We start from the raw sequence: 24,386 nt of genomic DNA on the forward strand, positions 1-24,386 counted from the left end.
CTGAAGTTCCAAGGACTGATTCTACTGATAAGTGTCTCTTTTGGTGTTTTCCTCCTCCTTCCCCCAACTCTTTAGCAAATGTCAACACTGTTTCTGGGACGCAGATCAAGGACCAAGAGTGATTTGAGTATGAAGATGTACGAGGAGGAGATACAGGTACGTGGACCTGCGTTGGAAATACCAGCAAGTCTCTGTGATGAGCAGAACGTTGCCTAGAATAACAAACCATCCCTTTAAACACTGGAGGCCTTCTTCCTCCAAGACCCAGGCAGCCATGTGCTCTGTGAGAAGGGTGTGGAGTAGATGAAGTGTTCTTTCGATTGATCCATTCTTGCACTCAGGGACTTCCTTAAACCACAGAGCGCGTCAGAGCCTCCTCAGCGGGTCCAGGTGCGCGTCAGCCGAGTCACAGTACCCGCGCGCTCAGTGGACGCGTAGGCACTCCAGCTTGGCTGAGCTTACCTAGGCTCACCGAGGTGGCTGTGTTTGCTGGGGCTACGAGCGCATGCGTAGCTGCCCCTGGGGCTTGGCTGCTGCACACTAATTTGCTGCGCCTCTGGAATGTGACTGTGTTTGAGCTTGGGTGTGTCTGTCTGACACAGAAATCAAGTGTTCTCCCAGGCGGAGTGCTGCTTGGTGCAAGCAATGCTGTCTGCTTTTCCTTCAGAATAGCAGGATAACAAAGATGGGAAACACTTAAAAGAACTGATTCTCAGGATTGTTTAGGACATGCCTACTAGTGCCCGTCGTGGTTTGGAGCTTTATGCCACGGACTTGGTCACTGTAGGGCCTGCCAGACATTCACCTCCAGGCTGAAGGTTATGGGCTACTGTAATGATTAGTACTTTCGTAACCATTTAAATCTGTCCTTTGTCCCTTGGGCAGCTAGCTTGGGGATGAGTCTTCATTCCCCCTAACAAAAACAAACACCTTATTTGCTGTTGGAGCTAGGTGGAAATCTGCAGAGAAGCTCCTGTTCTGCTGGGTCTCTGATTCAGGGATGTAACATCTTGTAACACCCTGGGTGCTGTCCGGGCATAGGAGCAACTCTGCAAATCCCAAACATCACAGGGATATCGAAACTAGAGTCCTAGACATTCAGGAGGGACGTCCTGAGAGAGGGATGTTTCCTTGCCCAGGTTTGTCAGTTCAGCCAACTGTACCTGAGCCATAGCTGGTACTTCTTGCTTGGGCTGTGGGTGGCAAGGTCTCGGTGCATCCGTCGCAGCCGTGCTGCAGTTAACCAGGTTGTTCCAGGAGGTTAGGCTATATGCAGGGCTTTGGAAAGGGTGCCGCGGTGCCTGAGCAAACGTGCCCTCACATGGCAGAGCAGCCAAAGGCTCAGCCCTCCAGGGTCCTGCTGGGGGGCTGCGGGGCCAGTGTGGGGCAGAGCCTGATCTTGGTGTGTTTGATCTCCTGTTGCAGGAATGGTATGAGGAGCATTCCAGAAAAGAGGAATCTCAGGCACCGTTGCAAGAGCCTGCATCTGCTTCCAACAGCTCTCTGAAGCCCCTGAGCCTCCGACAACGCTCCCAGACTGTCATTTAGGCCTAGCTAACACAAGCCGCCTTCTATGCAATAACCTAGAGTATTACTTCACAGCGTATATATTGGGATGATGTATATAGATCTGTTCAGTGGACTGTTCGGCTTTAGGGTTTAAATCCCTTCCCCTAGGCAGTGAATTGCTGAAAAACCAGAGGCACAGGGGACTCTGTAAGGCTGCTACACCCAGACTGAGAATGATGCCCATGCTCAGCACAGAGTGAACATCTCGGACAGAACAGAGACCTTCTCCCTCTGAGCCGCTTCCCAGGCCTGAGCCTGCTGTTTATCTTACCACTAGCGGACCTTGGGGAAAGGGATGGGTAATCCATTAACAGCAGGAAATGCGCTGAAGCCACCTGCTTAATATTAAAACTTTTGCCCTCTTTGAATATCCATTTTGCTTAAAGGGTACCATTAACCTAGGAATAAAAGATCAGGGAGTAAGATTGTTTCTTTTCCACCTTTCTTATGCAAAGAAAGGGGAGGTGGTGTGAAATTTCAGCACTTCTGGAAGAGCAGTCTGCCTTTCCCCTCTGTTTTGGCACACCTAGATGCACTCCCTGTAGCAAATTCAGATCTGTTTATTGAAATTAGCTGTCCCTGAGCAGTTCTGTGGCAGCTGGAGACAGAACTGAGGGCCAGCGTCTCATCGTGTTATGACCATGGGTGGGACAGGAGTTTGAGGAGACCAACTTTGTCTCTGCTGTGACTATCCAGTGTCTGCATCACTGCTGGCCAGTTCTGCCCATGGCACTGCCCAGGATTGGGATCACCTCTGTAACCCAAACCTCCAAAGCTCCTGTCTCTATTCAGTGAGAGGAGGGATTCTGCAGGGTGATGCTGCCTGTTGACCTCTGTCACTTGGCCAGCTGATCTGTAAATGGCAATTCTCTAGCTGGTCCTTAGCTCAGATAGATGACTAGGAGGAAGAAATGGAAGGTTTAGCAGCTCCAAGTCTGACTTATTTCTCCCTGGCTCTGGGTTAAGGAGAGCTTATGGGCATCAAACAGTACTGCTGGTTAGTCCTCAGCCAGGTCAGTGCTTGGTTTATACAGGTGAGCGAGTCCCAGGGCAGCAGCGTTGTTTCTCCCTTGCCCTCACTCTTGCAGAAATGTTCCTCAGGCTGGCAAATGCTGACTGAGTCGGATCTTAGGGAGATCGACTGAAGAGCTTTACTGTTCCCTTGAATTTTGGATACAGGAGGAATGTGGCAGATGATGATTCTTCTCACCTGTGCTTTTCTGCAGCTGGCAAGGAGGCCACCAGACCTGGTAGCTGTGGGATGGGAAGGAAGGGGGAAAAGAGATCCCTTCCCAGATCTGACACATTTATTCTGTGATCATGGCAGGTTGCATCATCACTCATGTTTCATTGCCCGCAACATAATGAGAACTTGTCTCTGTAAGTCCCCTTTTTTTCCTCCTGTCAGCACAGAAAGTGCTAAGGGCTAGAAGTATCTGTCAGCTGGGAGGCTCCCCTCGCCTCTTGCTGTTTGATCTTTTTCTCAGGTTCAGACTAAGAGTAGAGCTTGCTGGGGAGGCTTTCTCCTTCCTCCAGAGAGATCAGGCAGTGGGAGATCTGTGTGCCTGTTCCCTTTGTCCCCCATACCTGGTTTTTCCTTGGTAGCCTCACCACAGGCACAAGCGCAGCGGGAGGGGACTCTGCCAACCCAGGCAGCTCAGGAGCATTTCCTGGGTGGATGAGACTTTCAAAAGTAGGCAAGATAGAGCTGCTTCTGAAAACCTCTCCCTGCGTAGCATGGTGGGAGCATGTGGGCTATGGGATGGAAAGAACGGGTGAGCAGCTTTCCGGGCAACATGCACACCAGCGTCTGCTCCCAACCCTTGCCAAATTCCCTGGGTGCCGCAGGGCAACTCTTTTGTTTCCTTTCTGGGTACTGCAGGTATGAAACTACTTCTGAGCTGAACCGTGAAGGACCTTAAAGGGCTGTTTTCCAAACCATAAATTTGACCACAAATTAATGAACAGTGCAGTTGTTGCTCTTGCAGTTGCTCTGCATGGAGTCGCAGCCTGGGAGATTTATCCAGATTAGTCCTGGGGCTGGAGGAGATGTTGTTTATTCTGTTTTAAGTTGTGGGCAGGATAAATGAACATTGTGAAGGTTAGGGGGAAAATAACGTGGCCGTGTTTAAACTCCGCATTCCCCTACAGCCTATTTCTCCTTGTAGAGCAAGGACTTTCTGGGGGTGTTTTCTGGGTGTGAAAGGAGCTGCAGCTTGAAGCTATATTGAGGGGGGCACTAACCTGCTTAACATGCAGTAACAGGGCTCCGGTGTCGCAGAGACGGGAATGCTTGGACTGGGGTTCAGGGCTCAGGTGCTGCTTCTGTGGTTTCGTGCTGAGGTGTTGATCTGCCCCCATGTACACATGTATTAATTATTTTTGTAAACCATGAAGGGTCACAGAAGTTTACTTCTTCCATACGGCTTTGGAAGGAAACAAAGTTTGAGTATGGGGCATCCCCTTCTATTTATCCTCCTCTCCCCCGCCTCACACACAGACTAATGACGGAGACAATCATTTTGTAAGGAGCAAGGGAGGAAGCACTGCAGGATTTTGTATGCTGGTGTTTTGTTTATAAAATGATTTTATGGACATTTCTGTAAAACCTCTAGATTTTTTCAAGCACACTAATAAAAAGCATCCTCAGCTTTGTAAAGGCAGCAGCTTCCTTTCTTCCTTCCCGTGTTATTCCGAAAGTGGGGCTTGGCCGCAGCTGAAGCATTTCCACAGTGTTTGAAGAGGCACGGTGTCTGCCCTCCCTCTCCAGCGGCAACTGCTTGCGTGGGCATATTTTGCATGCGTGGCCTGCCGAGCTGCTCTGAATTCTTGTTTCTGGACATTGCAAAGCCCAGCTTCCCTTCTGCTCTCCCACTATTAGTTTTTTTTTCCCTAAATGTTAACATAATGCTTTCAAACATATTTTTTTTAAGCTACCTCAGGGCAATGTTTAAGGTTAGAAGGGGGGTTTTGGCCTGGTGCCCCTCTGTACCCCTCTGTATTGGTTCGTTGGCTGCGGTTTCGATTGCTTTAGCCCTGCTGGGTGTAAGGAAGTGGGGCTTGTCTCCCCAGATAATTCCAGCAGCTGCTGGTAACTTGTGAACGAGTTCAGGTCAGAGCCAATAGCTGCAGGCACAGGGAGCATTATTTTTTGTATTTGGTTAGAAAAAGCAGAAATGATCCAGGCCCAGGAGATGGCTGGCACCCCTAGAAGGGAGCAGGAACCAAGTGTGGTGGTTGCGCTTCTTGCAAAACAGCCTCTCTGTCCCCACAGAGCAGAGATGTGGCTGCCCGTTCCTAATGGTCGTTTGCTTCCCAGCCCGCACCCCGCAGACCCTCCGACAGGGAGCAGAAGCACCAGCCCACCCGCTCCGCTTCCCCTGGGACTGTGGGCTGCCCCGCCGGTGTCCCCATCCCAGGGGAGCAGCCCGTGCTGACCCCGTGCCGGGACCGCCGTGACGCTGCAGTTCCCAACCGCCCTACTAAAGGGCTGAGTCAGGCGCATGTGACCGCTGTTGAGAAATCAACCGCTGGTGAACCAGAAGGAAACAGCTTCCTGGAGCAGCTGGGGAAAATAGCCTTGTGTTGCCCAGGGTGTCAGCCCCCCAGGCCCCTCTGCTGCTCCTGGCTCAGCTCCAGAGGAGCTACGGCTGTTCCCTCTCCCCCTCCCAAGGCACCGTGCTGGCTCAGGGTTGTGTTATGCTAGCACAGAGCTAGAGAAAACAGCAAACAAGGCCAAGTCAAGGTTGGGTTTGTCTTTGGGGGTTTTTTATTGCAATTTTTTTTACGGTGCCTAAACCTAGTCTTGCCAGAGGCTAACACTGTGTGTGGAAACCTCCAAGTCCTTTCCTACAGCTCTGTCCATCCTAGGAGGAGGAGAAAAGTAGCATCTGAAAGTCAGGTTGAAAAACAATTTTAAAAAGCAGGGGAAACCCCCCTCCCTTGGTTTGGGTTTAGGGTGTGGGGGTGTGGGGGTGTGTGTGTCCCCTCCAGCTTTGCTTGCATTAAAACCAAGTACTGCTCTGGGGCTTTGTCTCACCTTAACCTCATCTCGCTTCGCCTCAGCTGCTATTTCACAGTGCAAACACGTCACGTCCTTTGCAATGACAAACTTCTGCTCAGACCTCCACAGAGTGACTCTGTGTAGCACGATTGCCCTAGCCCTGTCCCAGAGCCCGCAGGATGGAGACAGGAACGGGAAAGTAAAGTGGCTGCAGAGGTAAAACCTCTCCTGTTGTGACCCTGGGCTGGAGCTGCCCTCGCCTCTGCCCCTGCCACCGGGACCGGAGGGAGCCGAGGTCTTAACCTCACTCCTGCTCAGAGTCGCCTTGAGTTAAACAAGATTAAACCGAGCGAGGAGAGGATGTAGCTAATGCCTAACAGCTCCTTTTCCTTCCCAAAGCACAAACAAGCAAGCCCCCCGCGCCGGAAAGCCAAAGGCTGAGGGCTGGGCTGGCACCTGATGCCTCCAGCATGTTGCGACAGCAGCACGGTTGGGGTTGAGGTGCCCTTGTTCCCCTGGCAGGGACAGGGAGAGGGGACAGCGAGGCCCTGATCGGCAGGGAGGCAGAACACGAGCCAGGGATGGATGTGTATCTCCAGCAGGCGCTGGGGCCGGTCAGACGGCGGAGAGCCGGATCACCCTGAACTCGGTCAGCAGGGCCACGCAGAGAAAGGCCAGGTAGTAGAGGATGAGGCAGACACCATATGCCTTGCCCAGCTGGAAGCACTGCGCTGGCACCGACACGAAGGAGAAGACCAAGCTCAGCCCCAGGGCCCCGGCAAGGATCCAGACCAGGAGGCTGTCAGGCTCCAGCTGCCAGAGAGATGGGGAATGATGAGGAGGGACAGCGGGGTCCTGCTGCCAGCCTGACCCGTGCCACCGTGTCACTGCAGCTTTACCTTCACCACCAGCTGGCTGCTGGTCATCTGCAGCAGGCAGCCGAGTCCCACGCCGACCAGGATGTCTGGGGCACGTTCAGGATGGAGACACAGTGCAGGGGACCTCAGGGGAGTGACAGAGCCAGCAACATCCCTCCTGCCCTGAGAAGGGCAACAGCACCGGCCCTCCTCCTCCCTGCCTGTGCCCCGGTGGCTGTTGCCAAGCCGGAAGTATTGCTTGTTTGTTAATACAGCTGGGAGCTGTATTCACATACACTTGAGGAGGAGAGGCTCGAGCCTGATCTGGGGACCACACAAAACCTCCTGGACGGTGGCACAGCCTCTTCCCTTCCTTCCCTTTGGCAGATCCCAAATCTGCCAGACTCCAGCCCAAATCCCCACCCCGCTGGGGCTGGGACAGCAGTGGGGACGGCAGGACGCTGTGGACCCCATCCCTGCAGCTCCTGGAGCTCACAAATCCCACGCCAGTCCCCCTGCACTGTGCCGGCACTGGGGAGGCTGCCAACACCCAGGGTCTCTGGGATGGATCCTGCCCAGCTCCTTCCCAGGGGTCTCCCAGGAGCAGGGGCTCTCCCTGGGCTGCAGGCAGGGAAACTGAGGCAGCTCCAGCCCCAAGTACCACCACCACCACCTCCCCCTAGCACCCAAAGGATACTGAAGATGATGCCCCCGAAGCAGGCGGAGAAGGCCATGCGGGGATAGCCCTGCCGTGCCATGGTGAGGTCAGAGAAGGTGTCTGCAGGAGAAGGGGAGACCTTGGGAGATGCCCCAAGGATGGGTGCACAGGGGGCGGCACTGTGGTGCAGCAGAGCCCTTACCGCCGATGCTGTTGCCCCAGGCCAGCAGCGTCAAGCCCAGCACGGTGTTGCTCAGTTGGAAGATGATGCCCAGGGTCCGGAGGATGTTCACCAATTCTGTGGCTGCAGCATTGATCCACATGGCACTGGCCAAAAACCCAAGGAAGGCAAATACCTGCCGGGCAAAGGGGTAAACTGGTCCCTGTGTGCGTACTGCAGGACCCTGTGTGCCTCCAGCCAGCCAAGTCCCTCCTGGGGCCACCGGGGACCAGAAAGGAGGTCCTGGCGCCTGCTCTGCCCCCAGGACCCTCAGCCCAGTCCACAGCAGGCTGCGCTGGTCCCCAGTGGATGTTCAGGCCTGGGTGGGGCATCTTACACAGTGGTACTTTGGCGGCTCCTCGTTGCTTGTGGTGATGAAGGTGATGATGGCCAGGGCAGAGCCAACCAGCATGACCAGTCCCCAGACTGGGAAGATGCCCTGGATCTGGTACAGCCCATCTGCACACAGTGGAGAGAGGGAGCATCAGAGCAGCCCTGCAGGCACCCCGTGGGCTGGGCCAGGATCCAACCAAGCTCACAGTACAAGGTAAAGCCCTGTCCCCTAAAGCCCCTAAAGTAAACCCTAACCCCTCCCGGGGCTGCTCCCCTCTGTGCCTCAGTTTCCCCAGGCAGGCCAGGCCTGCCCCATTTTTCCCCCAGGACCTGGATGCTGGGGGCCCAAACCCCCCCACCAGGGGGGAGGACGGAGCCATCCAGCTGCACACCAGGCCCCCCGGCTTGGCTCTTTGCTGGCCTGTCCTCTCCTCCCCAGATGCGGTGCCAGCTCCAAAGGGCTCCTGCAGTCCCCAGGGCTTTGGTCGCCATCTCGGTCCCATCCCCTCCTGGATGTCCAGGGCTGCCAGGGCTCTTACAGGTGCCCGACTTCAGGGTGAGGACACAGAGCAGGGGGCTGGTGAGAATGTGCAGACAGTTGAGGGGTCTCTTCCAGTTCAGGTCATCCTTGTCGGGGTCCACAATGGGAACAGTGAGCAGCAGCACCAGCTCCACAGGCACCTGGGAGGATCATCTGTGAGCAGGTATGGAGGACTCCCGAGACAGGATGCCCCAGGAGGTGCCCCGTGATCTGTCCCGCACCTTCCTGCACTTGTCCCACCACCCCCATTGCAAAGCCCAGAGGTGACGCAGCCCCAGGGGCCAGCCAGGAGGGGGATGCTCTGTGCGGGGGCTCCTCCAGGCTCGTATCACCCCATAGTCACCTTGACCACCTTGAAGAGCCGCCAGTACCAGGGCTTCCTCCTCCACTTGCGGTAGTCCAAGGGGCTGAGGGCAGTGGTGAGGATGCGCAGGGAGGTCTCCTGGGAGGGGAGCAGGGGACGGTACTCCTCACCTGTGAGGGGCCGCGGTGGTTGAGCAGGGTGGTGGGCTCTCCAGTGTCCCCCCGCCCTTCCAGCACAAGGCTGAGGTCGCCTGCACAGCCCCAGAGCAGCACCCAGCCACAGCCACCCCGTGGGGTTGGTCACACATGTAGCGGCCTGGGGGTTCCTGGGACCCCCAACCACGCCCGAGGACAGAGCGGACCCAGCCCAAAGCCCATGGGGAACAACGTACCATAGTCCGCACTGTTTGTGCCTGAGGATTCCTGCTCTTCAGCATCTGTTGGCATCTCTGGGGGGAAGAGGAGAGGAGGGGGGCTGTGGAGGGAGACCCCAGCATGCCGGGGGCCCCATCGCACAGCCGGGTGGCCCTTACCTGGCTCCCAGGCTCCGGCAGGGGCCAGTCCTTCCCTCCGCTGCCGTCGGTGAATCCAGGTGCAGAGCACCACGGTGGAGACATAGAAGGCATACAGGCCCAGGTAACCTGGGACGGGGGGAGCAATGGGGGGTTACGGCACCCCCAGGCTGCTCCCACCACCCCCCCAGCCCCAGCCCCCTGCAATGCTCACCCAGAGCCTCTCCCAGAGTGATCCTGCCGAAGTAGAGGACCATGAAGGTGAGGAAGACAGCCACCATGTAGAAGATGACATCCCTGAGGAAGGGCCTGGAGGCGGCCGTGAAGGGCTTGACCAGGGCGATGCCCCCAGCCACCACAGTGGTCACGAACACGCCGGCACCTGCCAACGCAACGGGTCCCTCTCAGGGTGGAACATCCCACGGCCCCGCCGTGTCCCCCCTGCCCGGCACCACCCCTGAGCCAGCAGCCCCCAGTGGGGGTCTCCTTACCAAAGACAGCTCCGATGGCCAGCCCCGCTGTCCGCGGGTCAGAGAAGGCCACCATGGCGCTGAAGACATCTGGTGCCCCGTTGCCAAAGGCCAGGAAGGTGACACCATGGAGAGGGGGACGTCAAGGAAAAGATGTGGTGGCCTCCTCTCTGCAGGGCCACAGGGCACCTGCCCGCTCCGGCCACCGCAGGACTCCCACCTGGTGCCGGCACGTCACCACTCACCCCACCACTGCCTCCGGCTCATGCTCCAAATCGGTTTCCCCTGGCACTGTGCCGAGGGTTTGCAGAAGCACCCCTGTCATACCACCTCCCGCTCTCCCCTCCCTGCATCCCCCCACCCCAGCCGAGGTCCCTCCGTCGCCCGCAAGGATACTGCCACGTTGTGAGACAGCTTCAGGTTGGTGGAGATGGCCGATAAGTTGGGGCAGAAGCTGGAAGGGCAGAGGAGGCAGAGAGGGGTGACGGGGCTGCTCGGGGACCAAGGGGCTCCCTGCTCACCCCTGGGACCGTCCCCTCCACAATGGTGATACTCACAACTTCTCTGCTGTCACACCGAGGATGATGAACAGGTACAGGAGCCAGAGAGCCTACGGGTCAGGGATGGCAGAGAGAGGGGTCGGTGGGGTCCCCACCCCGAGCCCCCAAAGCCAAGCATCCCCCAGCAGCACCATCCCCGCTCCTGTCCTTACATAGAGGGTGACAGCCAGGGGGAGCAGCTGGGGGGGGAAGATGCAGAAGACCCCCTCGAGGTAGTCAAGGAAGCCACCATCCAGCCGGCAGTCAGGGTTGCTCCGGACAAAGCGACACCACTCGGAGCTGTTGTGTTTCCGCACCTCCCAGCACTGTGGGGCAGAGTGAGGGGTGCTGAGCTAGGCACCCCAAGTCCCGCACCCCCCCCACCCCCCGAGCACCCACCGCCCTCCAGCGAGGGCTGCCATCAGGCACCCTGCAGGCGACGCTGCCCCTCTGCTGGGCTGCTTTCAGTAGAGCTCTGCCATCCCTGCCTCAGTTTCCCCACCCACGCTACGTGTGTGTGGCTCAAGGGCTGTGCCAGAGCCAGCGGGGGTCTGAGCCCATGTCCCCCTCCCTGTCCCTGTCCCCAGGAGCAGAGGGCCCCGTGTCGCCCCCCACCCAACCCCGGCCTGGCAAGCGGTGAGGTTTTCAAAGGAGAAAACCAGCAGTGGAGGAAATCCTGGCAAGATCCCAGCTGCCATGGTGGGGACAGGCGAAGCAGAGACGGGGTAGGACCCCACCACCCCGACAGCACCCCCATCCCTTCCGCTGCCCCCCCCCCCAAACCCACCGCAGCCCCCGCACTCACGTCCAGGCCCCGGCTGTGGCTCAGAGCATCCCCCCCGGGAGGGACTGCGTGCCCCAGGTCCTGCGGCAGTGGGGTCCCGGCTGGCTGCGCCCCACTGTCGCCCACCAGCACCCCGGCCAGGCTGAGCGCCCCGGCCAGGCCGAGCGCCCCGGCCGGCCCCATGGCACCCTGCCCCACGGCACCCTGCCCCATGGCGGGGGGCAGCCGGGGGGGGGGGGCGCCTACCGCCGGCAGCGGCCCCCGGGGAGGGGGAGCGGGGGCAGCTCCCGGCTCCCCATCCCGCAGCTCCCCGGGCAAGGCGGAGGAGAGGGGAATTAAAAATAAATCATTAAAAATAAAAATAATACTAATAATGATAAAAGGCACGGCAACCCGCGGTCAGGCTGAAAAACACGCTGCCACGCCACGTCCTCGCCGTGGGGGCTCCGCTCCCAGCGCCTGCGAAGCAAAGGGGAGGGTAGCGTGGGAGAGGGGCCGGCACCGACACCCCACGCAGGACCAGGGGACCCCCGGGGCACCCCCAAGCCAGGGAGGGGACGGGGAGACCCCGCTGCGGGTGGGGACGGGGACCCCGGGGTGGTGGGGGGGGGGGGGGATGCTGGGGGTACCCGGGGGACCCCACCCACCCCGCGAACCCACCGTGGCGGCGCGACCCCGCCGCTGTGCGCGGGCAGCTGATTCCCCCCCCTCGCTCCCCCCGCACGTTAAAGGGGCCGGCACCCTCCTCTCTTAAAGGGACAGCGCCACTTTTTTACACGTGGCTGGCCGGTTGCTTGCCCCGGAGGGGTGGGGGGGTGGTGTCTCTGCCCCATGTTCCCCCCCACATCGTCCCCGCTCTCAGCCCCATCCATCTGCACCCTGGTGCCCGCAGGCTGTGTCAGGGTAGAGGCTGGACACCCACCCTGGGTGCTGCACCCACCTAACCCCTCCCTGATTGGGGTGACCTTCTGAGACCAGGCAAGCTCATCACAGGCACGGCCGAGGATGTTGTCCCGAGGGGAGCAGCATGCAGTTCCCCGTGGCAGGGCAGCTACGCCAGTGTCGGGCAGCGGGGCTGTGGTGCATGGAGCTGCACAGACCCCCGTGCCGGTGGCTCTGCAACCCCGCAGAGGGGCCCTTGCTGCTGCTGCCGGCACCCCTCTCCGCACCGAGCTATTGCATAGCCGGCATACCCTGCTCCAGGACACGCTGCTGCCCTAGCCCCGGCCGTGCCCCTGCCCCAGGCAAGCCCCTATGCCGGGTTTTATGGGGGAGTAGGTGACTGTCAGTGTGGCCCTAAGAGCATTATGGGATTAAAAGGTCTGTTTCCCACCCTAGTCAGTTTCTCACCAAAGTCACATGCTGCGCTTCCCTCGGATGGCCAGGGAGAGGGGAAAGGAAGAAAAACTAAAGACCCGAAGTGCAAGGCCTAGCTCGGAGGGTCTCTTAACAGGAGCCCAGGTCCAGCCTGGCGCCCAAAGGCCAGTGGCACCCCCTGGTCCCACCAAGCGCTGCCAGGAGCCAGCTGGTACGCGAGGCAGAGTCCCGCTTTGCCCTGGGCATCGCCTCCAGCCCCCCACAGGACAGCTCTGCTTTCTGCTCAGCTGGTTTTCCTGATTTGAGGCCAAATTTTGGTGCTTGCTGTGTGGCTCTGGTCCCTGCTCATGCAGGCAGTGGGTATGCTCTGCACCCACGTTTCGGTGCATGCCTGGGTCCAAGTGGCCAGCGCAGCCTTGTATAGCACCAAGCGCAGGAGCGGGGACTTGTGGTCGCTGGGCAGTACTGGAAAATTAACCAGCAGCAACTGGGAGCAGATGGGAGCCGGCAGGGCATGCTGGGCCACGCCATGCACCCACGTGAGCAGTGCCTCACTTGCACTCAGGTGCCACCCTGCCCGGAATAGTGCCAGTTATGTGCCACCTTTTCTGGCTCTGCAGCTGATCCAATAAAGGGCATTACCAGTCCCTACCCACCAGGCACGGGGGGACGTGCCCCAGCAGCACCCCGACCCCACCGGCTCCCGGCTGAGCCCCCTCACCCCCCCGCACCCACTGGGCATCCTGATTCAGCGCAGACTCCGGAGCTTTGGGGTGAAGCTCCATCCCTCCTCAGTGCTACCTGGCACCCTGCCGGAGCATGGCACAAGCGCGCCAGGGCTCAGGCAGGCAGCTGCAGTGGTGTTCAGTGTAACACCAAGCTGGGGGTGATACCGGGCCTTTATGCACCCTACGGTGATCATGCCACTGTGGGTGGGTGGCTCTGAGCCCCCCACTCCCGCCCCATCGGGACACCCCGGGCCTCAGGGGGACTTTGCTGGAGGAGTGGGGAGGGCAGAAAAGAGGCACCAGCCAGGATTGCACGAGGCCAAGGCTGCCACGGTGCCGGGGCCCGTGGGCTGGACACCCACACCTCCCATGTCACCCCCGGCCTGAAACCCCAGTGGGGCCTAGCCCCCCTCCCCGCTGTCAGGCTTTCCCTGAGCCCCTCCCCACGGGCTGCAACGGCTGGGGTTGGACCCCACGGGGGACACACCGGGGGCCCCACGGCGAGGAGGCTCAGGTGGGCTCACCGATGGTAGGGCAAGGCTGGGGGGGGGTGTGGTGGGGGGGTGAACCTGCGTACATGTCCTGTGGGCTGGGGGCTGGGTGTGCGGGGCGGATATGTGCGGGGGGGGGTCAGGATGGGGGGGGGGGGGCACAGGGGGCTGTTTATGGGGCGGGTTGGGTGGGGCCCCCCACGCCCACAGCGCGGCGCGGGCGGGCGCCGCAGGGGGCGTGACCATCCCTTCGCCCCGCCCATAACGTCGCCCGTTTCCCCCGCCCTCTCCCCGGCCCCGCCCCCGCCATGGCGGCGCTGCGGGCGCTGCCGGGGGCGTGGCCCTCTGTCGGCTCCGCCCATCTCCCCTCCCCCTCGCCGCCGGCCCCGCCCTCGCCGCCGACCCCGCCATGGCGGCGCTGCGGGCGCTGCTCGGGGCCGCCATGGCCGCCGCCCTGGCCGGGGCAGCCCCCGCCGACCCGCCGCTCCGCAACGTCTCCGTGCTGCTGGAGCCCGGCTCGGGGCGGCTCCGCGTCCTGCCCGGCCGCCATCCCGCCGCCGTCGCCTGGGCCAGCCTCGACGATCGCATCCCCACCGTCGGGTAGGGCTGGGCTGGGCCGGGCCGGGCCGGGCTGGGCTGCTCCGGGCGGGGGGACGGGATGGGAGCCAAGGTCGTCCCACCCGTGTCCGTGTCCCACCCGTGTCCCTCCAGCTGGGCCTTCCTTGAGGTGACCACCAACGCCTCGTACAACGACAGCCTGCAGGCCTATGCTGCCGGGCTCGCCGAGGCCACCGTCTCCGAGCAGGTAAGGGGTGACGCCTCCAAAACCGGGATCCCACGGGGTGCGGCGCAGTCCCGCTCCTCTCCCCCGGCTGGTCCCCACCGGTGACACCGCCCCCGTGTCCCCCAGCTGATGTACATGCACTGGATGAACACCATGGTGGGCTACTGTGGCCCCTTCAAGTACGAGAGCGAGTACTGCGAGAAGCTGCGGAGCTACCTGGAGGCCAACCTGGGCTGGATGGAGGAGCAGATGGCGAAGGGGGAGGACCCCGAGTACTGGCACCAGGTGAGGATGGGGTGCCCCCACCCACGGGGAACCCCCACTGCACCCCCCTGGGCTAATTGTAGCTTTAATCAAGAGGAGGGGACAGGGCAGCGAGAGGTCCTGGCCGGGCTCCAGGCAGGATGATGGGGATCTGGCCACCTTGGATCCACTTCGCCTGGGTGAACAGAGGTGACCTGTGAATTTGGCCGTGCCGGAGCCTCACGTGCTGCCGTTGGGGTGCACAGGGGCTGGCTCAGCCCCCCCGGCCACCGATGCTGAGTCACGGCCCCGCTGATGGCACCGCTTCACTCGACACCTCCTCCTGCCTCTGCAGCAGTGCTGGGACCCGCTGGATCTGCTGTGTCCCCTGGGGGAAGGGGGACTCCCATCCCCCTGAAATTCCTCACCCCTCTTCTCTGAGGAGCTGAGTGCCAGCTCTGTCCCCTGTCCCCGCAGGTGCACCTGGCCCTGCTGCAGCTGAAGGGGCTGGAGGACAGCTACAACAGGCGCCTGGACTTCCCTCGGGGCAGGTTCACCCTGGCACCCTTTGGCTTCCTGTAAGCTCCTTCTCCTCAGAGGTGATGGTGGGGGGAGTTGCCCCAGGGGCTGGTGGTGCTGGGGGACAATTCCTGGATGTGCAGGGACTCCTAGTTCTGCTCCCAGTCCCCCTCATCCACCTTCTCTGGGTGCTTCTCCTCTGCTGGTGGGGCAGGATGGAGCCAAGTCAGGTTCTCCTCCTCCCTGGCACCCTGGGCTGGGTGGTGGGTGCCCTGCTGCAGCCCCCTGCCTCCATTTCCCCACTGCTGAGCTCACCCTTCCCTCCCTGCTCAGGCTGCTGGGGTGCTGGCACCTCCACCAGGATGGGGTGGAGAAACACCCTCCAGCCCAGACAGATGGACAGAGAGCTCTGAACCAGCTCAGCTCCTGGGCCAGGGTGTCCCCCACCTGATGACCCATGTCTCGCTTTCCCCCAGCCTGCTGCAGTTGGGGGGTGACCTGGAGGACCTGGAATCTGCCCTGAACCGTTCCTTCCCAGGGCGCGTCCTGGGCTCCGGCTCCTGCTCTGCCCTCCTCAAGCTGCTGCCGGGCCATCGGGATCTCCTGGTTGCCCACGACACCTGGACGTCCTACCAGTCCATGCTGCGCATCATCAAGAAGTACACGCTGCCCTTCCGCGTCTCAGCTGGTGGTGCGTGGGCTGGGCTGGGGGGGGGCTGCACCTGACATCCCACTTCTGATTCTCCCCTGCTTTCGCATCCCCCCCCTCCAGGCAATTCTCAGATTCCTGGCAGCATCCAGGTGTTTTCCTCCTACCCCGGCACCATCTTCTCGGGGGATGACTTCTACATCCTCAGCAGTGGATTGGTGAGTGGGGGTCTCATCCTGGGGGACCCCTCCCTGGCCCCCCTGCCCTGCCATCGCTCCCCTCCCTGCAGGTAGCGCTGGAAACCACCATCGGGAACAACAACCCGTCACGGTGGAAGTACCTGGACCCACGGGGCAGTGTTCTGGAGTGGCTGAGGAACATAGTGGCCAACCGCCTGGCCCGCAGCGGTCCCGAGTGGGCTGCCGTCTTCCGACGGTTCAACAGCGGCACGTGAGCGGGGCAGGATGGGGCATGGGGATCCCCCCTGGCTGTCATGGGAAGGGGGGATCAGATGGAGGGATGCTTCTCCCGGGCAGTGGGGATGTCCCCAGGGAGAGGCCGGCTGCCGGAGGGATGCTTTCCCCCTTCTCCGTGGCAGGTACAACAACCAGTGGATGGTGGTGGACTACAATGCCTTCACGCCAGGGAAAGCGAGCCCGCCACAGGGTGTGCTGACCGTGCTGGAGCAGATCCCGTGAGTACCCCCGTTCCTCCCCGAGTGCCAGCTTCTGTGCTGAGCCTTGATGGAAGCGTTTCTTCCCAGAGCCCTGTTCCCACAGATCTGGGAAAGCCCTAAGGGTTGCATCGGCCCCAGCCCAACGGGTAGGTGTTGGGTGGTGGGGATGCAAATGCACGCAGGAGCTGCCTGCGCTGCCTGTCTGCAGTTAAAGGCTCTCTGGGGATGCTTGTATGCAGGCAACGGTTACCCAGCACCCCTGGCTGGGGTGGGAACCCAGTGGCAGGGACCCCCAGCTGGGCTGCCCCCCTTCCCAGCATGTCCCCCCAATCCCTGCTCGATTTCACTGCTCTGACCAATGCGCTTTCCCCAGTGCAGGGGCCTCGTGGTGGCAGCCGATCAGACGGAGCTGCTGTACCAGCAGGGCTACTGGGCCAGCTACAACCTGCCGTGAGCTCCGTCTGGCCTCACCCCACCCCACTGATGCCCCATAAAGGGGGGCAGCCAACACCGGCCTTGCCCCCCGCCGTTGGGTGCTGACTCGCTGGGTTCCACCCCCCCCACACCCCAGGTATTTTGAGGAGATCTTCAACGCCAGCGGAAACCCGGAGCTGGTGAAGAAATACGGCGACTGGTTCACCTACGACAAGAACCCGCGCGCCCAGATCTTCCGCAGGAACCAGACACTGGTCCACGACCTGGACTCCATGGTGCGCCTGATGAGGTGGGTGCTGGGGACCCCCCAAAACCTGGGTGTCCCCCACCCCCCTGCCAGGGATTTTCAACCCTCAAGGGTGATATTTTTTTTTTTTTCATCGTTATGAATTTATATACTTTTTTTTTTTTCCCCCACCTTCACCACGACTCCCCTGGCCACTTTGCAGGTCCAACAACTACCTGCGGGACCCGCTGTCGCGGTGCCGGGGCTGTGATCCGCCCCAGAACGCCGAGAACGCCATCTCCGCCCGATCCGACCTCAACCCCTCCAATGGCACCTACCCCTTCCCAGCCCTGCGCCAGCGCTGCCATGGTGGCACCGACATGAAGGTGGGGGAGATGGGGCAGCCCCGGGTGGGGCTGGAGGTCCCCACTTTGGGGGTACACCCCTCTCAACGGCTGCCCCCGGGCTGTGTTGCCCCTTCCCCGTGTTGACTTGCACCCCGATTTTTTTTCTCCCCCCCCCAACACCAGGTCACCTCTTCAGGCATGGCCCCCACCTTCGGGCTGGTGGCTGCCAGCGGTCCTGCCTGGGACGACGTGCCCCCCTTCCGCTGGAGCGCGTCCCCCTGCAGCACCCTGCTGCACATGGGCCACCCTGACCTCTGGACGTTTCCCCCTGTCAAAGTCCACTGGGACTGAGCGGGCACCGCTGGGCTGAACCCATCTGTCTGTCCATCAGCAGGCGTCCGTCCATCTGCAGGCATCTGTCCTGTGTGGGGACTCCTTTAGGGGGGCAGCGCTACTGGCTCTCCCCTATCCCCAGGGGACTGGTTTTTGGTCCTGGGCAGGGGGTGTCCCCTGCCCCCTCGTTCTTTCTGCTTCTGCCTCTCGCTGCCGCGTCCCCGCGGTGCCAGCTGTGCTGCGCAGGGGGCCGTGCCCCCGCCCCGGCAAGGGGCTCTGGCCCCACGACGTTCCCCTGGGTGCTGACACCTGGTTTAGGGGGCTCTTCCCAGAAAAGGGGGCCTCCTGGGAGCCTGGGGCTCACCCGTGGGGCAGAGAGGAGGGGAGTGAGCTGGTTTTGGCTGTGACAAATAAAAAGCGGTCTGCGTGCAGTGGGAGGTGGTGGCTGTGCTTTGAGCTTTGCTGAGATTCTGTGGTGTCTTGTATAAGGGTTTGGCTCACGCAGCGGTCTTTTCCCCTCAAATTACCAGGGTCTTTCCTGCTTCTCTGCTGCCTCCCAGCCCCAGTGGGAGGGTGTGCAGCCAGCCAGGCCTGGCTCTTTCGGGGTGCAGGCTGCTAAGATTTCTCTGCTACTGCATCAGGCTGGGTACCCAGTGTTGGGCAGAGCAGCTGAAACAGGAGCCTGGGCTGTGGGATGGAGGGAGGGGGGTCACGCTGCTCCCCCCCCAGGATGGGCTCACTGTCCTCATCTCTTTTATCTTCCCTTCCTCTGCCACCTGTGTTCCCCCAGCCTGGAAACCCCCGTTGCAAAATCCTCTTACCTCAGCTCCCTTGATCCACTCTGCCTCGTTAGGAATAACGAGGTCATTACTGGGGGATTAATGAGCTGGTGCTCGGCAGTGCTTTGAAGGTGCCAAGTTCTCACCAGGGCTGGGGGCCCCTGCGGCTCCCTGTGGGCTGCGTGGGCCTGGGTTGCGGCAGGTCCGGGCTGTTGGGGTGCTGGCACCCCAAAAGGTGGGATGGGTGCCCTGGACAGGGTGGGGTGGCCAAAACCTGCTCTGCTGGGAGGGGGAGGGTTGCGGGTAAGGGGGGAGGGAGGTGGCAGAGCCTGTGCTGTGTCTCCTGGTGTCCCCGTGGTGTGGGGGTTCCTGGGGCAGGGGGTGCTGACTGGGGGGGCCCCGATGCCTCATTTTCCCTGGGTAGGAGGAGGTTACTGCCACCAAGTGACAGGGCAGTGAGGAGGGACAGACACATCAATGCCAAGGAGGGGACATGCTGGAAATGCAGAGGAGGCTGGGTTGCTGCTTCCCTCCCTTCCCAAAGGGGAGGTGGGGAGGCAGAGTGTGGGGTGGAAAGGACGCCGGAGCACCCCAGGGCTCAGCCAAAACACGGTCCCCTTTCCAAGGGTGTCCCCGGCCTCCTCCCTGTGAGTGGTGAAGGGGCTTCTTGCACCCTTTCCCCAGGGCCCGTCCCTGGCCCACTCCCAGGGAAGCAGTTGTAGCCCCTCGGCCCACTGCAGGATGGGGGTTGCTCCATGGGCCCCCGGGGAGCTGGAGCTTTTGTGCCTCCCCCTGCCTTAGTGTTCCCGTTCAAGAAATCCTCATCGCCCCTCATGTTTCCAGTCCCTGATGTCCCAAAAGCAGTGTGGCTCCCTGCAGGCAGCACTGTGCCTCTGTGCTGACCCTGCCCATGCTGTGTGCTGTTCACTCTGAAGCCTAATGATGGTGTACGTACCAGGAGGTTAATTAATTCATTGCCACCAAAAGCCAGCTCCATCAGGTACGGGGTTGTCCAGGAGCTTGTGCCCTGCTTGGTGCCTGTCACCTGTGGTGCTCTCAGGGGGGCTTTGCGGCACTATTTGGGTAAGGGGACCAAAATCTGGTGTTCTGAGGCCTGTTTCACTCCTCTTTGCTTGGCAGTGGGGCAGAGCCAAGGGAGGATTGGGGGGGTACCCACTGCACACCTTTTGGTGGTGTTGAAGCTGTGTCTTGTGTGTGCGCGCCAGCTTGTGTGCCGCAGCCCCCCCCTCGGGACCCCCATGGAGCTACCACAGAAGGGGATGGGACTAAACTTGTGCCAAAGCGCCTTTGCTTTCATACACTGCCAGGGGAGAAATCCTCTGCGGCTGCAGGGTGAGGAGCCAGGGACAGACCTTCCTCCAGATCCCCCCTTCCTCCTCGCCTGCGCAGGACGGAGCCAGCCCCTCTGTGCAGAGGTAGGACACGTGTCGGAGGGACCCTTGCACTGGGGGGTGTCACCAGGGCTGGGTGACAAGAAGGGGCCCTGGGGTGGCCAGGAGGAAAAAGGGGGTGGCTCTGCCTGCTTTACCTGGTGGCCCCTGGGTACTGCTGGACCTCTGGGCTCGGCTGGGCTGTCCCTCCAGGCAGCCCCTCTCCAAGTGATGCTCCTGGGGCACCTGCGCAAGGTGTGCAGGGACCATCCCCCCCCACCCCAGACCCCTCCTTCCTGCGGGGTGCCTGGCTTGCCTAGCCAGGGCTGGGGAGGGGGCTTGTCAAAGTGGCCTTACCCATCTGGAAGGGCCGAGACCCCTGGGGATATGTGACTCGGAGGGGGACCCAGGCTGCTGTGGGATGGGGAGACTTGGCAGGGTGGACACAGGGGTGTGATGGCTCTTCTGGAGGTGATGAGGGCAGTGCAGGCTGCCCTCACTACGCCAGCGGTCCGGGTCAAACGGGCAGAGTCCTCAAATCCACTGGGATGCATTTCTGTCTGGACCCAAGAAAAGCCAGTGCTTGTGCCCAGCTGGCAGGGGAAAACCCTTGGGGACCCCCAGAGTCATTTGTAAGCTGCCTCTCTTTTCCCACCGTCTCCTGGGTGCCCACATCACATCTCCTGGGCATGTGAAGGCTGCTGAGATTTGGCTGCCGGGCCGCACATGGCTGTTCCCGCTGGGGCACCCGGCACCGTGCCCAGGCCACGGCTGGGCGCTTTCGGCACAGATCCAGCCCTGCAGCTGGAAAAAACTGCCCAGCGCTGAGCAAACAGCCAAGGCCAGGGCAATGTTTAACCCCTGCCCGTCGCCCCGCTGCGCCACTGGACACGGGCACTTGGGGACACTGGCGCGGCCCCTCCAACGTCACCTCTTCCTCCTCCGTCCCCCAAACTCTGCTGCTGCTGCAGGCAAGGAGCTGGGGACGTGCAACGAGGTCCCACTGGACACAAGGTAATCCCTACCGTGGGGTGGCCCTGGCTCAGTTAAGGCACAGGGTGTGTGGGGAACACCTGGGGACACTGGGGGCTTGGGGACCAAAAGGATGGAGGAGGGGGTGGCCCAGCTTGTCCTGGGGCTCTGGCAGGGCAGGCCCATCACTGCACCCCAGGGCTCGGTGCTGCTGCATCCCAGAGCCACGAGGGGACACTGGGGATAGCCTTGTCCCACCTGAGGGGTTCCTGTGCCCTGTACCAAGCCCAGGATGGGCAGCGGGGCTGTGAGGGGGGATCCTGCAGGGAGCAGCTGGAGGCTCCCCCACCTCTCCCTGGCAGAGCATCCGTCATCAGAGCCATGACAGCCCAGTTTGGCAGGGGCGAGAAGCCCTTCCACATCGTCTCGCCTGTCCTGGAGAGCCTGCCCCTGTCCCAGGCAGCGGGCACCAAGGTCTACATGAAGTTGGAAAACGTCCAGCCCACGGGCTCCTTCAAGATCCGCGGCATTGGCCACCTCTGCCAGGAGGTGAGAGTGGGCATGGTGTGGACAGGGCACTGCCCATGCCTTTATGGGGGGGATGGTGGGGGGACACAGCCATCCCCTTCCCTCCTTTCCTGCCTTTCAGGCTGCCAAGAAGGGCTGCCACCACTTCGTTTGCTCCTCAGGTAATTGGGTCCTGAGCTGAGGTGGCGGGAGCTATGAGGAATGCTCATGAGTAATATAGGGGGTGCAGAGGGGGCTGAATCCTGCCTGAGCCATGCTTTCCACAGGAGGGAACGCGGGTCTGGCAGCAGCGTACGCGGCCAAGAAGCTGGGGTTGCCAGTCACTGTCGTGGTCCCCAGCACCACCGGCCCTGCCACCGTGCGCAAGCTGGAGGAGCTGGGGGCAGAGGTCGAGGTCTCCGGCCAGGTACACCTGCAGCAGCCCCCTAAAACTGGGGTCTGGGGTGGACCCAAGGGGGCTGAGCCTGAGCTCAGCCTGCTCTGTGATGCCAGGGATATGCACGGCAATCCCCATCCCAAAATGTCCCCCTCCTGCAATACCTTGTAACAGGGGCACCCCGGGCGACCCCCACCTCAGCCCAGTGCCCCGTGTGCATTTCTGGTGTCCCCCCCAGCCCCGCAGTGACAAAGGACCCATCTCTGGGGTGCAAGGGCTGGATGCGGCCCTGCTGAGCCCCCATTGCTCGCCCCCCAGGTGTGGGATGAAGCCAACAGGAGAGCCCTGGAGCTGGCACAGACGGAGGGCTGGGTCAGCATCCACCCCTTTGACCACCCCTTGGTGTGGTGAGTGCTGCCAGGGCTCAGCTTCTGCCTGGGTCCCCATCCCCTGGGGTCTGGGCTGGCTTGGGGTGCCCCCGGGCTACATCCTCCCCCTGTGCCTCGCCCTGCAGGCAGGGTCATGCCAGCCTGGTGCAGGAGCTGAAGGATGTGCTGGAAACAAAACCGGACGCCATCCTGCTGTCAGTGGGTGGCGGGGGGCTGCTGGCGGGTGTCGTGGCTGGCCTGCACCAGGTGGGCTGGCAGGACGTCCCCATCATTGCCGCCGAGACCCGGGGGGCTCACAGCTTCCACGCGGCGCTGGCGGCTGGCCGGCTCGTCTCCCTGCCTGACATCACCAGGTGAGCCGGGCTCTGCGGGAGCAGCTGTGCATGCAACGAGTTGGCAGGTCTCAGCCTAGCTCGCTGAAGGGTCCTGGGACCACCCTGACTGGCTTGCTCCTCTCCTGTCCCAGCGTGGCCAAGTGCCTGGGAGCCAAGATGGTAGCAGCACGGGCGCTGGAGTGTGCCCAGGAGTGCCAGGTCATCTCCCAGGTGGTGGAGGACACGGAGGCTGTGCAAGCTGTGGAGCAGTTCCTGGGTGAGCAGGGGCCAGCCAGGCATGGCAGGGGTGACAGGGACACCTCTGGGGCTTGGGGCTGGCCTGGGACATGCTGATGGAGACAGGGTGGGTGGCAGCTCACGGTGTCCCCCGCTCTTGTCCCCACAGACGACGAGAGGCTGCTGGTGCAGCCAGCATGTGGGGCCGCCCTGGCCCTGCTCTACACAGGGCGGCTGCAGCAGCTGCAGCGCGAGGGGCGTCTGCGGACCCCGCTGGCCTCCGTGGTGGTGGTGGTGTGCGGGGGCAGCGGCATCCAGGCAGCCCAGCTGCGGGCCCTGAAGAGCCAGCTGGGTCTGGAGTGACATCCACCCCAAGGAGGGGGATGCGCCGGAGCCCTGCCGGCACCCTCTGTTTGCTTTCCTTCCAAAATAGCCAAAATAAAGCCCTGCTGCCAGGCGGACGCAGTGCTGGACTCCTTCGGCCGCCTCTGCCCCAGCACATGGCATCCACGTAGGGACGGGGGAACGGAGGCACACAGGGCAGACAGGACCAGGGCTCGCACCGCAGGCAGGGAGGGAGCCGGGCCCTGCCTGTGCCTCCCCTGCCTGTCTGATGGCAGGACTGGGGTACACACGTCCCTCCTCCCCATCCCCTGGCCGGTGGTCCCCGCTCCCCTGCTCCTCCCCAGGCTGTTTGGACTGCAGCTCCCTACCTCAATTAACAAGCACTCTCTCGCTGACTAATTACTTTGCTACTGTCTTTATGCATTATTATTCTAATGATTATTAATTATTACAATCTTCTCCTATTCCTGCCGTGCTGGCTTCGGTCAGAAGAGAGCAACACACACGGACCCGCTTCTTACAGTGATTTATTGGCAGAGCTCCCCACCTGCGTTTAACACCCATGGGCTCTGAGGTGCACCGACGTGTGTGTGTGTATATGCCATCCTGGAGCCCCCATGATCACCCTTTCCCCCCCCAACCTGCTCTTTTTCCCATTCCCCCCTTTCCTCCAGGCTTTCCTGCTCACCCCCGCTCCCACTCTCTAGTGCTGCCTTTGCTTTCAGCCCTTTGCTGTTCCACCTCCCAGGGTTTTTTTGCATCCCCCCAATGACACCTTTCTCCTCCCCTTCCTCCCATCCCTGGGTGATGTGGGGTCTTGCTCCCACTGGGGCTTCCCAACCCCAGCTGCTCCCCAGCTGAGGACATGCCCCAAGCATCACTGGGTGATGTGATGGAGGGAGACAAGAAGCCCTTTCCTGCCCCAAAGCCCTTCTCAGCCTCCTCCTCCTCCCCTTCGGAGCAGAGGGGGCTCAGCCCCAGGACCAGGTCGGCCCCCGGATCCCAGGCATCCCCACAAAGCCCTTTCCCCTGGCCAGGTGCCTCCCCCGGCATCGGGCTGCCAACCCCAAGGAAACACCCTCCCTGCCTTCAGCCCTACATCCCGCCAGCCAGGCCAGCTCCCCCAGATGCTTCTTGGAGGCCAAAACCCCATAAATCAAAACTCTGCCGCTCCATCGTGAGCAATATCTTATGTAAAAAGGTGTTTCCAGGGAGCACCGAAGGCTGGAGAATCCTATTACGAGGCACACTATTAATTATAAGGAGTCAGCCCAGCCTACTCCAGCAATTTTTTATTCCGGGTCCAAAACCTGATTATTTTCCACCTTCTGCAGACCTTCTCTTTCTGAAAAGAAGAAAAAAAAAAAAAAGGGAAAAAGGTCAGGAAAAAAAAATAGCATTGTTGTTTGCCCAACAGCTTTTGAAAAGTTTATTCCCAGGACTGATGGTTCCCTGCTGGGGCTCGAGAGAGCGGGGAGCTCGCGGTGGTGTTTCCCCAGCACGGTCCCATGGGGGTTG

General features: G+C 61.3%; 4 protein-coding genes across 12 annotated transcripts in view; 3 read left to right on the forward strand and 1 right to left on the reverse strand.

The window, feature by feature from the left end:
* The window catches only part of TPCN1 (two pore segment channel 1), a 50,642-nt gene extending 46,410 nt beyond the window's left edge, over positions 1 to 4,232 (forward strand). For all 6 annotated transcript variants that reach the window (XM_064466150.1, XM_064466151.1, XM_064466149.1 and 3 more), the window contains 2 exons: positions 76 to 156; positions 1,426 to 4,232. In XM_064466150.1, the coding sequence (XP_064322220.1) occupies positions 76 to 156; positions 1,426 to 1,548 (204 nt within the window). In that variant the 3' untranslated portion in view covers positions 1,549 to 4,232. The remainder of the gene's footprint in view (positions 1 to 75; positions 157 to 1,425) is intronic.
* Positions 4,233 to 5,322: 1,090 nt separating this feature from the next.
* Positions 5,323 to 11,525, reverse strand: SLC8B1 (solute carrier family 8 member B1). Of its 2 annotated transcripts, XM_064466035.1 has the most exons (16): positions 11,450 to 11,525; positions 10,811 to 11,248; positions 10,179 to 10,331; positions 10,024 to 10,076; positions 9,862 to 9,920; positions 9,488 to 9,592; positions 9,211 to 9,378; positions 9,018 to 9,125; positions 8,877 to 8,933; positions 8,525 to 8,655; positions 8,180 to 8,321; positions 7,645 to 7,766; positions 7,290 to 7,443; positions 7,127 to 7,207; positions 6,472 to 6,536; positions 5,323 to 6,385 (listed from the first exon to the last, which is right to left on the reverse strand). In XM_064466035.1, the coding sequence occupies exons 2-16, from the start codon at positions 11,000 to 11,002 to the stop codon at positions 6,188 to 6,190; spliced, it is 1,788 nt and encodes a 595-aa protein (XP_064322105.1). In that variant the 5' UTR covers positions 11,003 to 11,248; positions 11,450 to 11,525; the 3' UTR covers positions 5,323 to 6,187. The 2 variants fall into 2 exon arrangements, with proteins under 2 accessions (XP_064322105.1, XP_064322106.1); XM_064466036.1 differs by lacking the exon at positions 11,450 to 11,525 and having other exon boundaries at positions 10,811 to 11,440.
* A 2,172-nt stretch (positions 11,526 to 13,697) lies between these two features.
* Positions 13,698 to 17,968, forward strand: PLBD2 (phospholipase B domain containing 2). The gene is made up of 12 exons (XM_064466076.1): positions 13,698 to 13,925; positions 14,037 to 14,130; positions 14,236 to 14,394; positions 14,830 to 14,930; positions 15,348 to 15,562; positions 15,644 to 15,738; positions 15,810 to 15,970; positions 16,119 to 16,214; positions 16,575 to 16,646; positions 16,768 to 16,920; positions 17,081 to 17,243; positions 17,388 to 17,968. The coding sequence occupies exons 1-12, from the start codon at positions 13,735 to 13,737 to the stop codon at positions 17,553 to 17,555; spliced, it is 1,668 nt and encodes a 555-aa protein (XP_064322146.1). The 5' UTR covers positions 13,698 to 13,734; the 3' UTR covers positions 17,556 to 17,968.
* Positions 17,969 to 19,610: 1,642 nt separating this feature from the next.
* Positions 19,611 to 23,062, forward strand: SDSL (serine dehydratase like). Of its 3 annotated transcripts, XM_064465867.1 has the most exons (9): positions 19,611 to 19,752; positions 20,679 to 20,721; positions 21,042 to 21,228; positions 21,329 to 21,368; positions 21,474 to 21,613; positions 21,902 to 21,990; positions 22,098 to 22,325; positions 22,439 to 22,563; positions 22,693 to 23,061. In XM_064465867.1, exons 3-9 carry the CDS (start codon positions 21,061 to 21,063, stop codon positions 22,884 to 22,886), a joined length of 984 nt encoding a protein of 327 aa, XP_064321937.1. In that variant the 5' UTR covers positions 19,611 to 19,752; positions 20,679 to 20,721; positions 21,042 to 21,060; the 3' UTR covers positions 22,887 to 23,061. The 3 variants fall into 3 exon arrangements, with proteins under 3 accessions (XP_064321937.1, XP_064321938.1, XP_064321935.1); XM_064465868.1 differs by lacking the exon at positions 20,679 to 20,721 and having other exon boundaries at positions 19,634 to 19,752; positions 22,693 to 23,062; XM_064465865.1 differs by lacking the exon at positions 19,611 to 19,752 and having other exon boundaries at positions 19,770 to 20,721.
* Positions 23,063 to 24,386: the final 1,324 nt, after the last annotated feature.

Source organism: Phalacrocorax carbo, chromosome 15, assembly GCF_963921805.1.
Source record: "Phalacrocorax carbo chromosome 15, bPhaCar2.1, whole genome shotgun sequence".
Lineage (NCBI taxonomy): Eukaryota > Metazoa > Chordata > Aves > Suliformes > Phalacrocoracidae > Phalacrocorax > Phalacrocorax carbo.

Bases quoted from the DNA above. Each gene is read 5' to 3' on its own strand.
- SLC8B1 (XM_064466035.1), bottom strand. From the start codon at position 11,002: ATGGGGCAGGGTGCCGTGGGGCAGGGTGCCATGGGGCCGGCCGGGGCG. The intron at 10,332-10,810 runs GTGAGTGCGGGG...TCTGCCCCACAG, and splicing joins GCCACAGCCGGGGCCTGGAC to TGCTGGGAGGTGCGGAAACA. The intron at 7,208-7,289 runs GTAAGGGCTCTG...CTTCTCCTGCAG, and splicing joins CTGGGGCAACAGCATCGGCG to ACACCTTCTCTGACCTCACC.
- PLBD2 (XM_064466076.1), top strand. From the start codon at position 13,735: ATGGCGGCGCTGCGGGCGCTGCTCGGGGCCGCCATGGCCGCCGCCCTG. The intron at 15,971-16,118 runs GTGAGCGGGGCA...TCTCCGTGGCAG, and splicing joins CGACGGTTCAACAGCGGCAC to GTACAACAACCAGTGGATGG. The intron at 16,647-16,767 runs GTGAGCTCCGTC...CCCACACCCCAG, and splicing joins TGGGCCAGCTACAACCTGCC to GTATTTTGAGGAGATCTTCA.
- SDSL (XM_064465865.1), top strand. From the start codon at position 20,558: ATGTTTAACCCCTGCCCGTCGCCCCGCTGCGCCACTGGACACGGGCAC. The intron at 20,722-21,041 runs GTAATCCCTACC...TCTCCCTGGCAG, and splicing joins GAGGTCCCACTGGACACAAG to AGCATCCGTCATCAGAGCCA. The intron at 22,326-22,438 runs GTGAGCCGGGCT...CTCCTGTCCCAG, and splicing joins TCCCTGCCTGACATCACCAG to CGTGGCCAAGTGCCTGGGAG.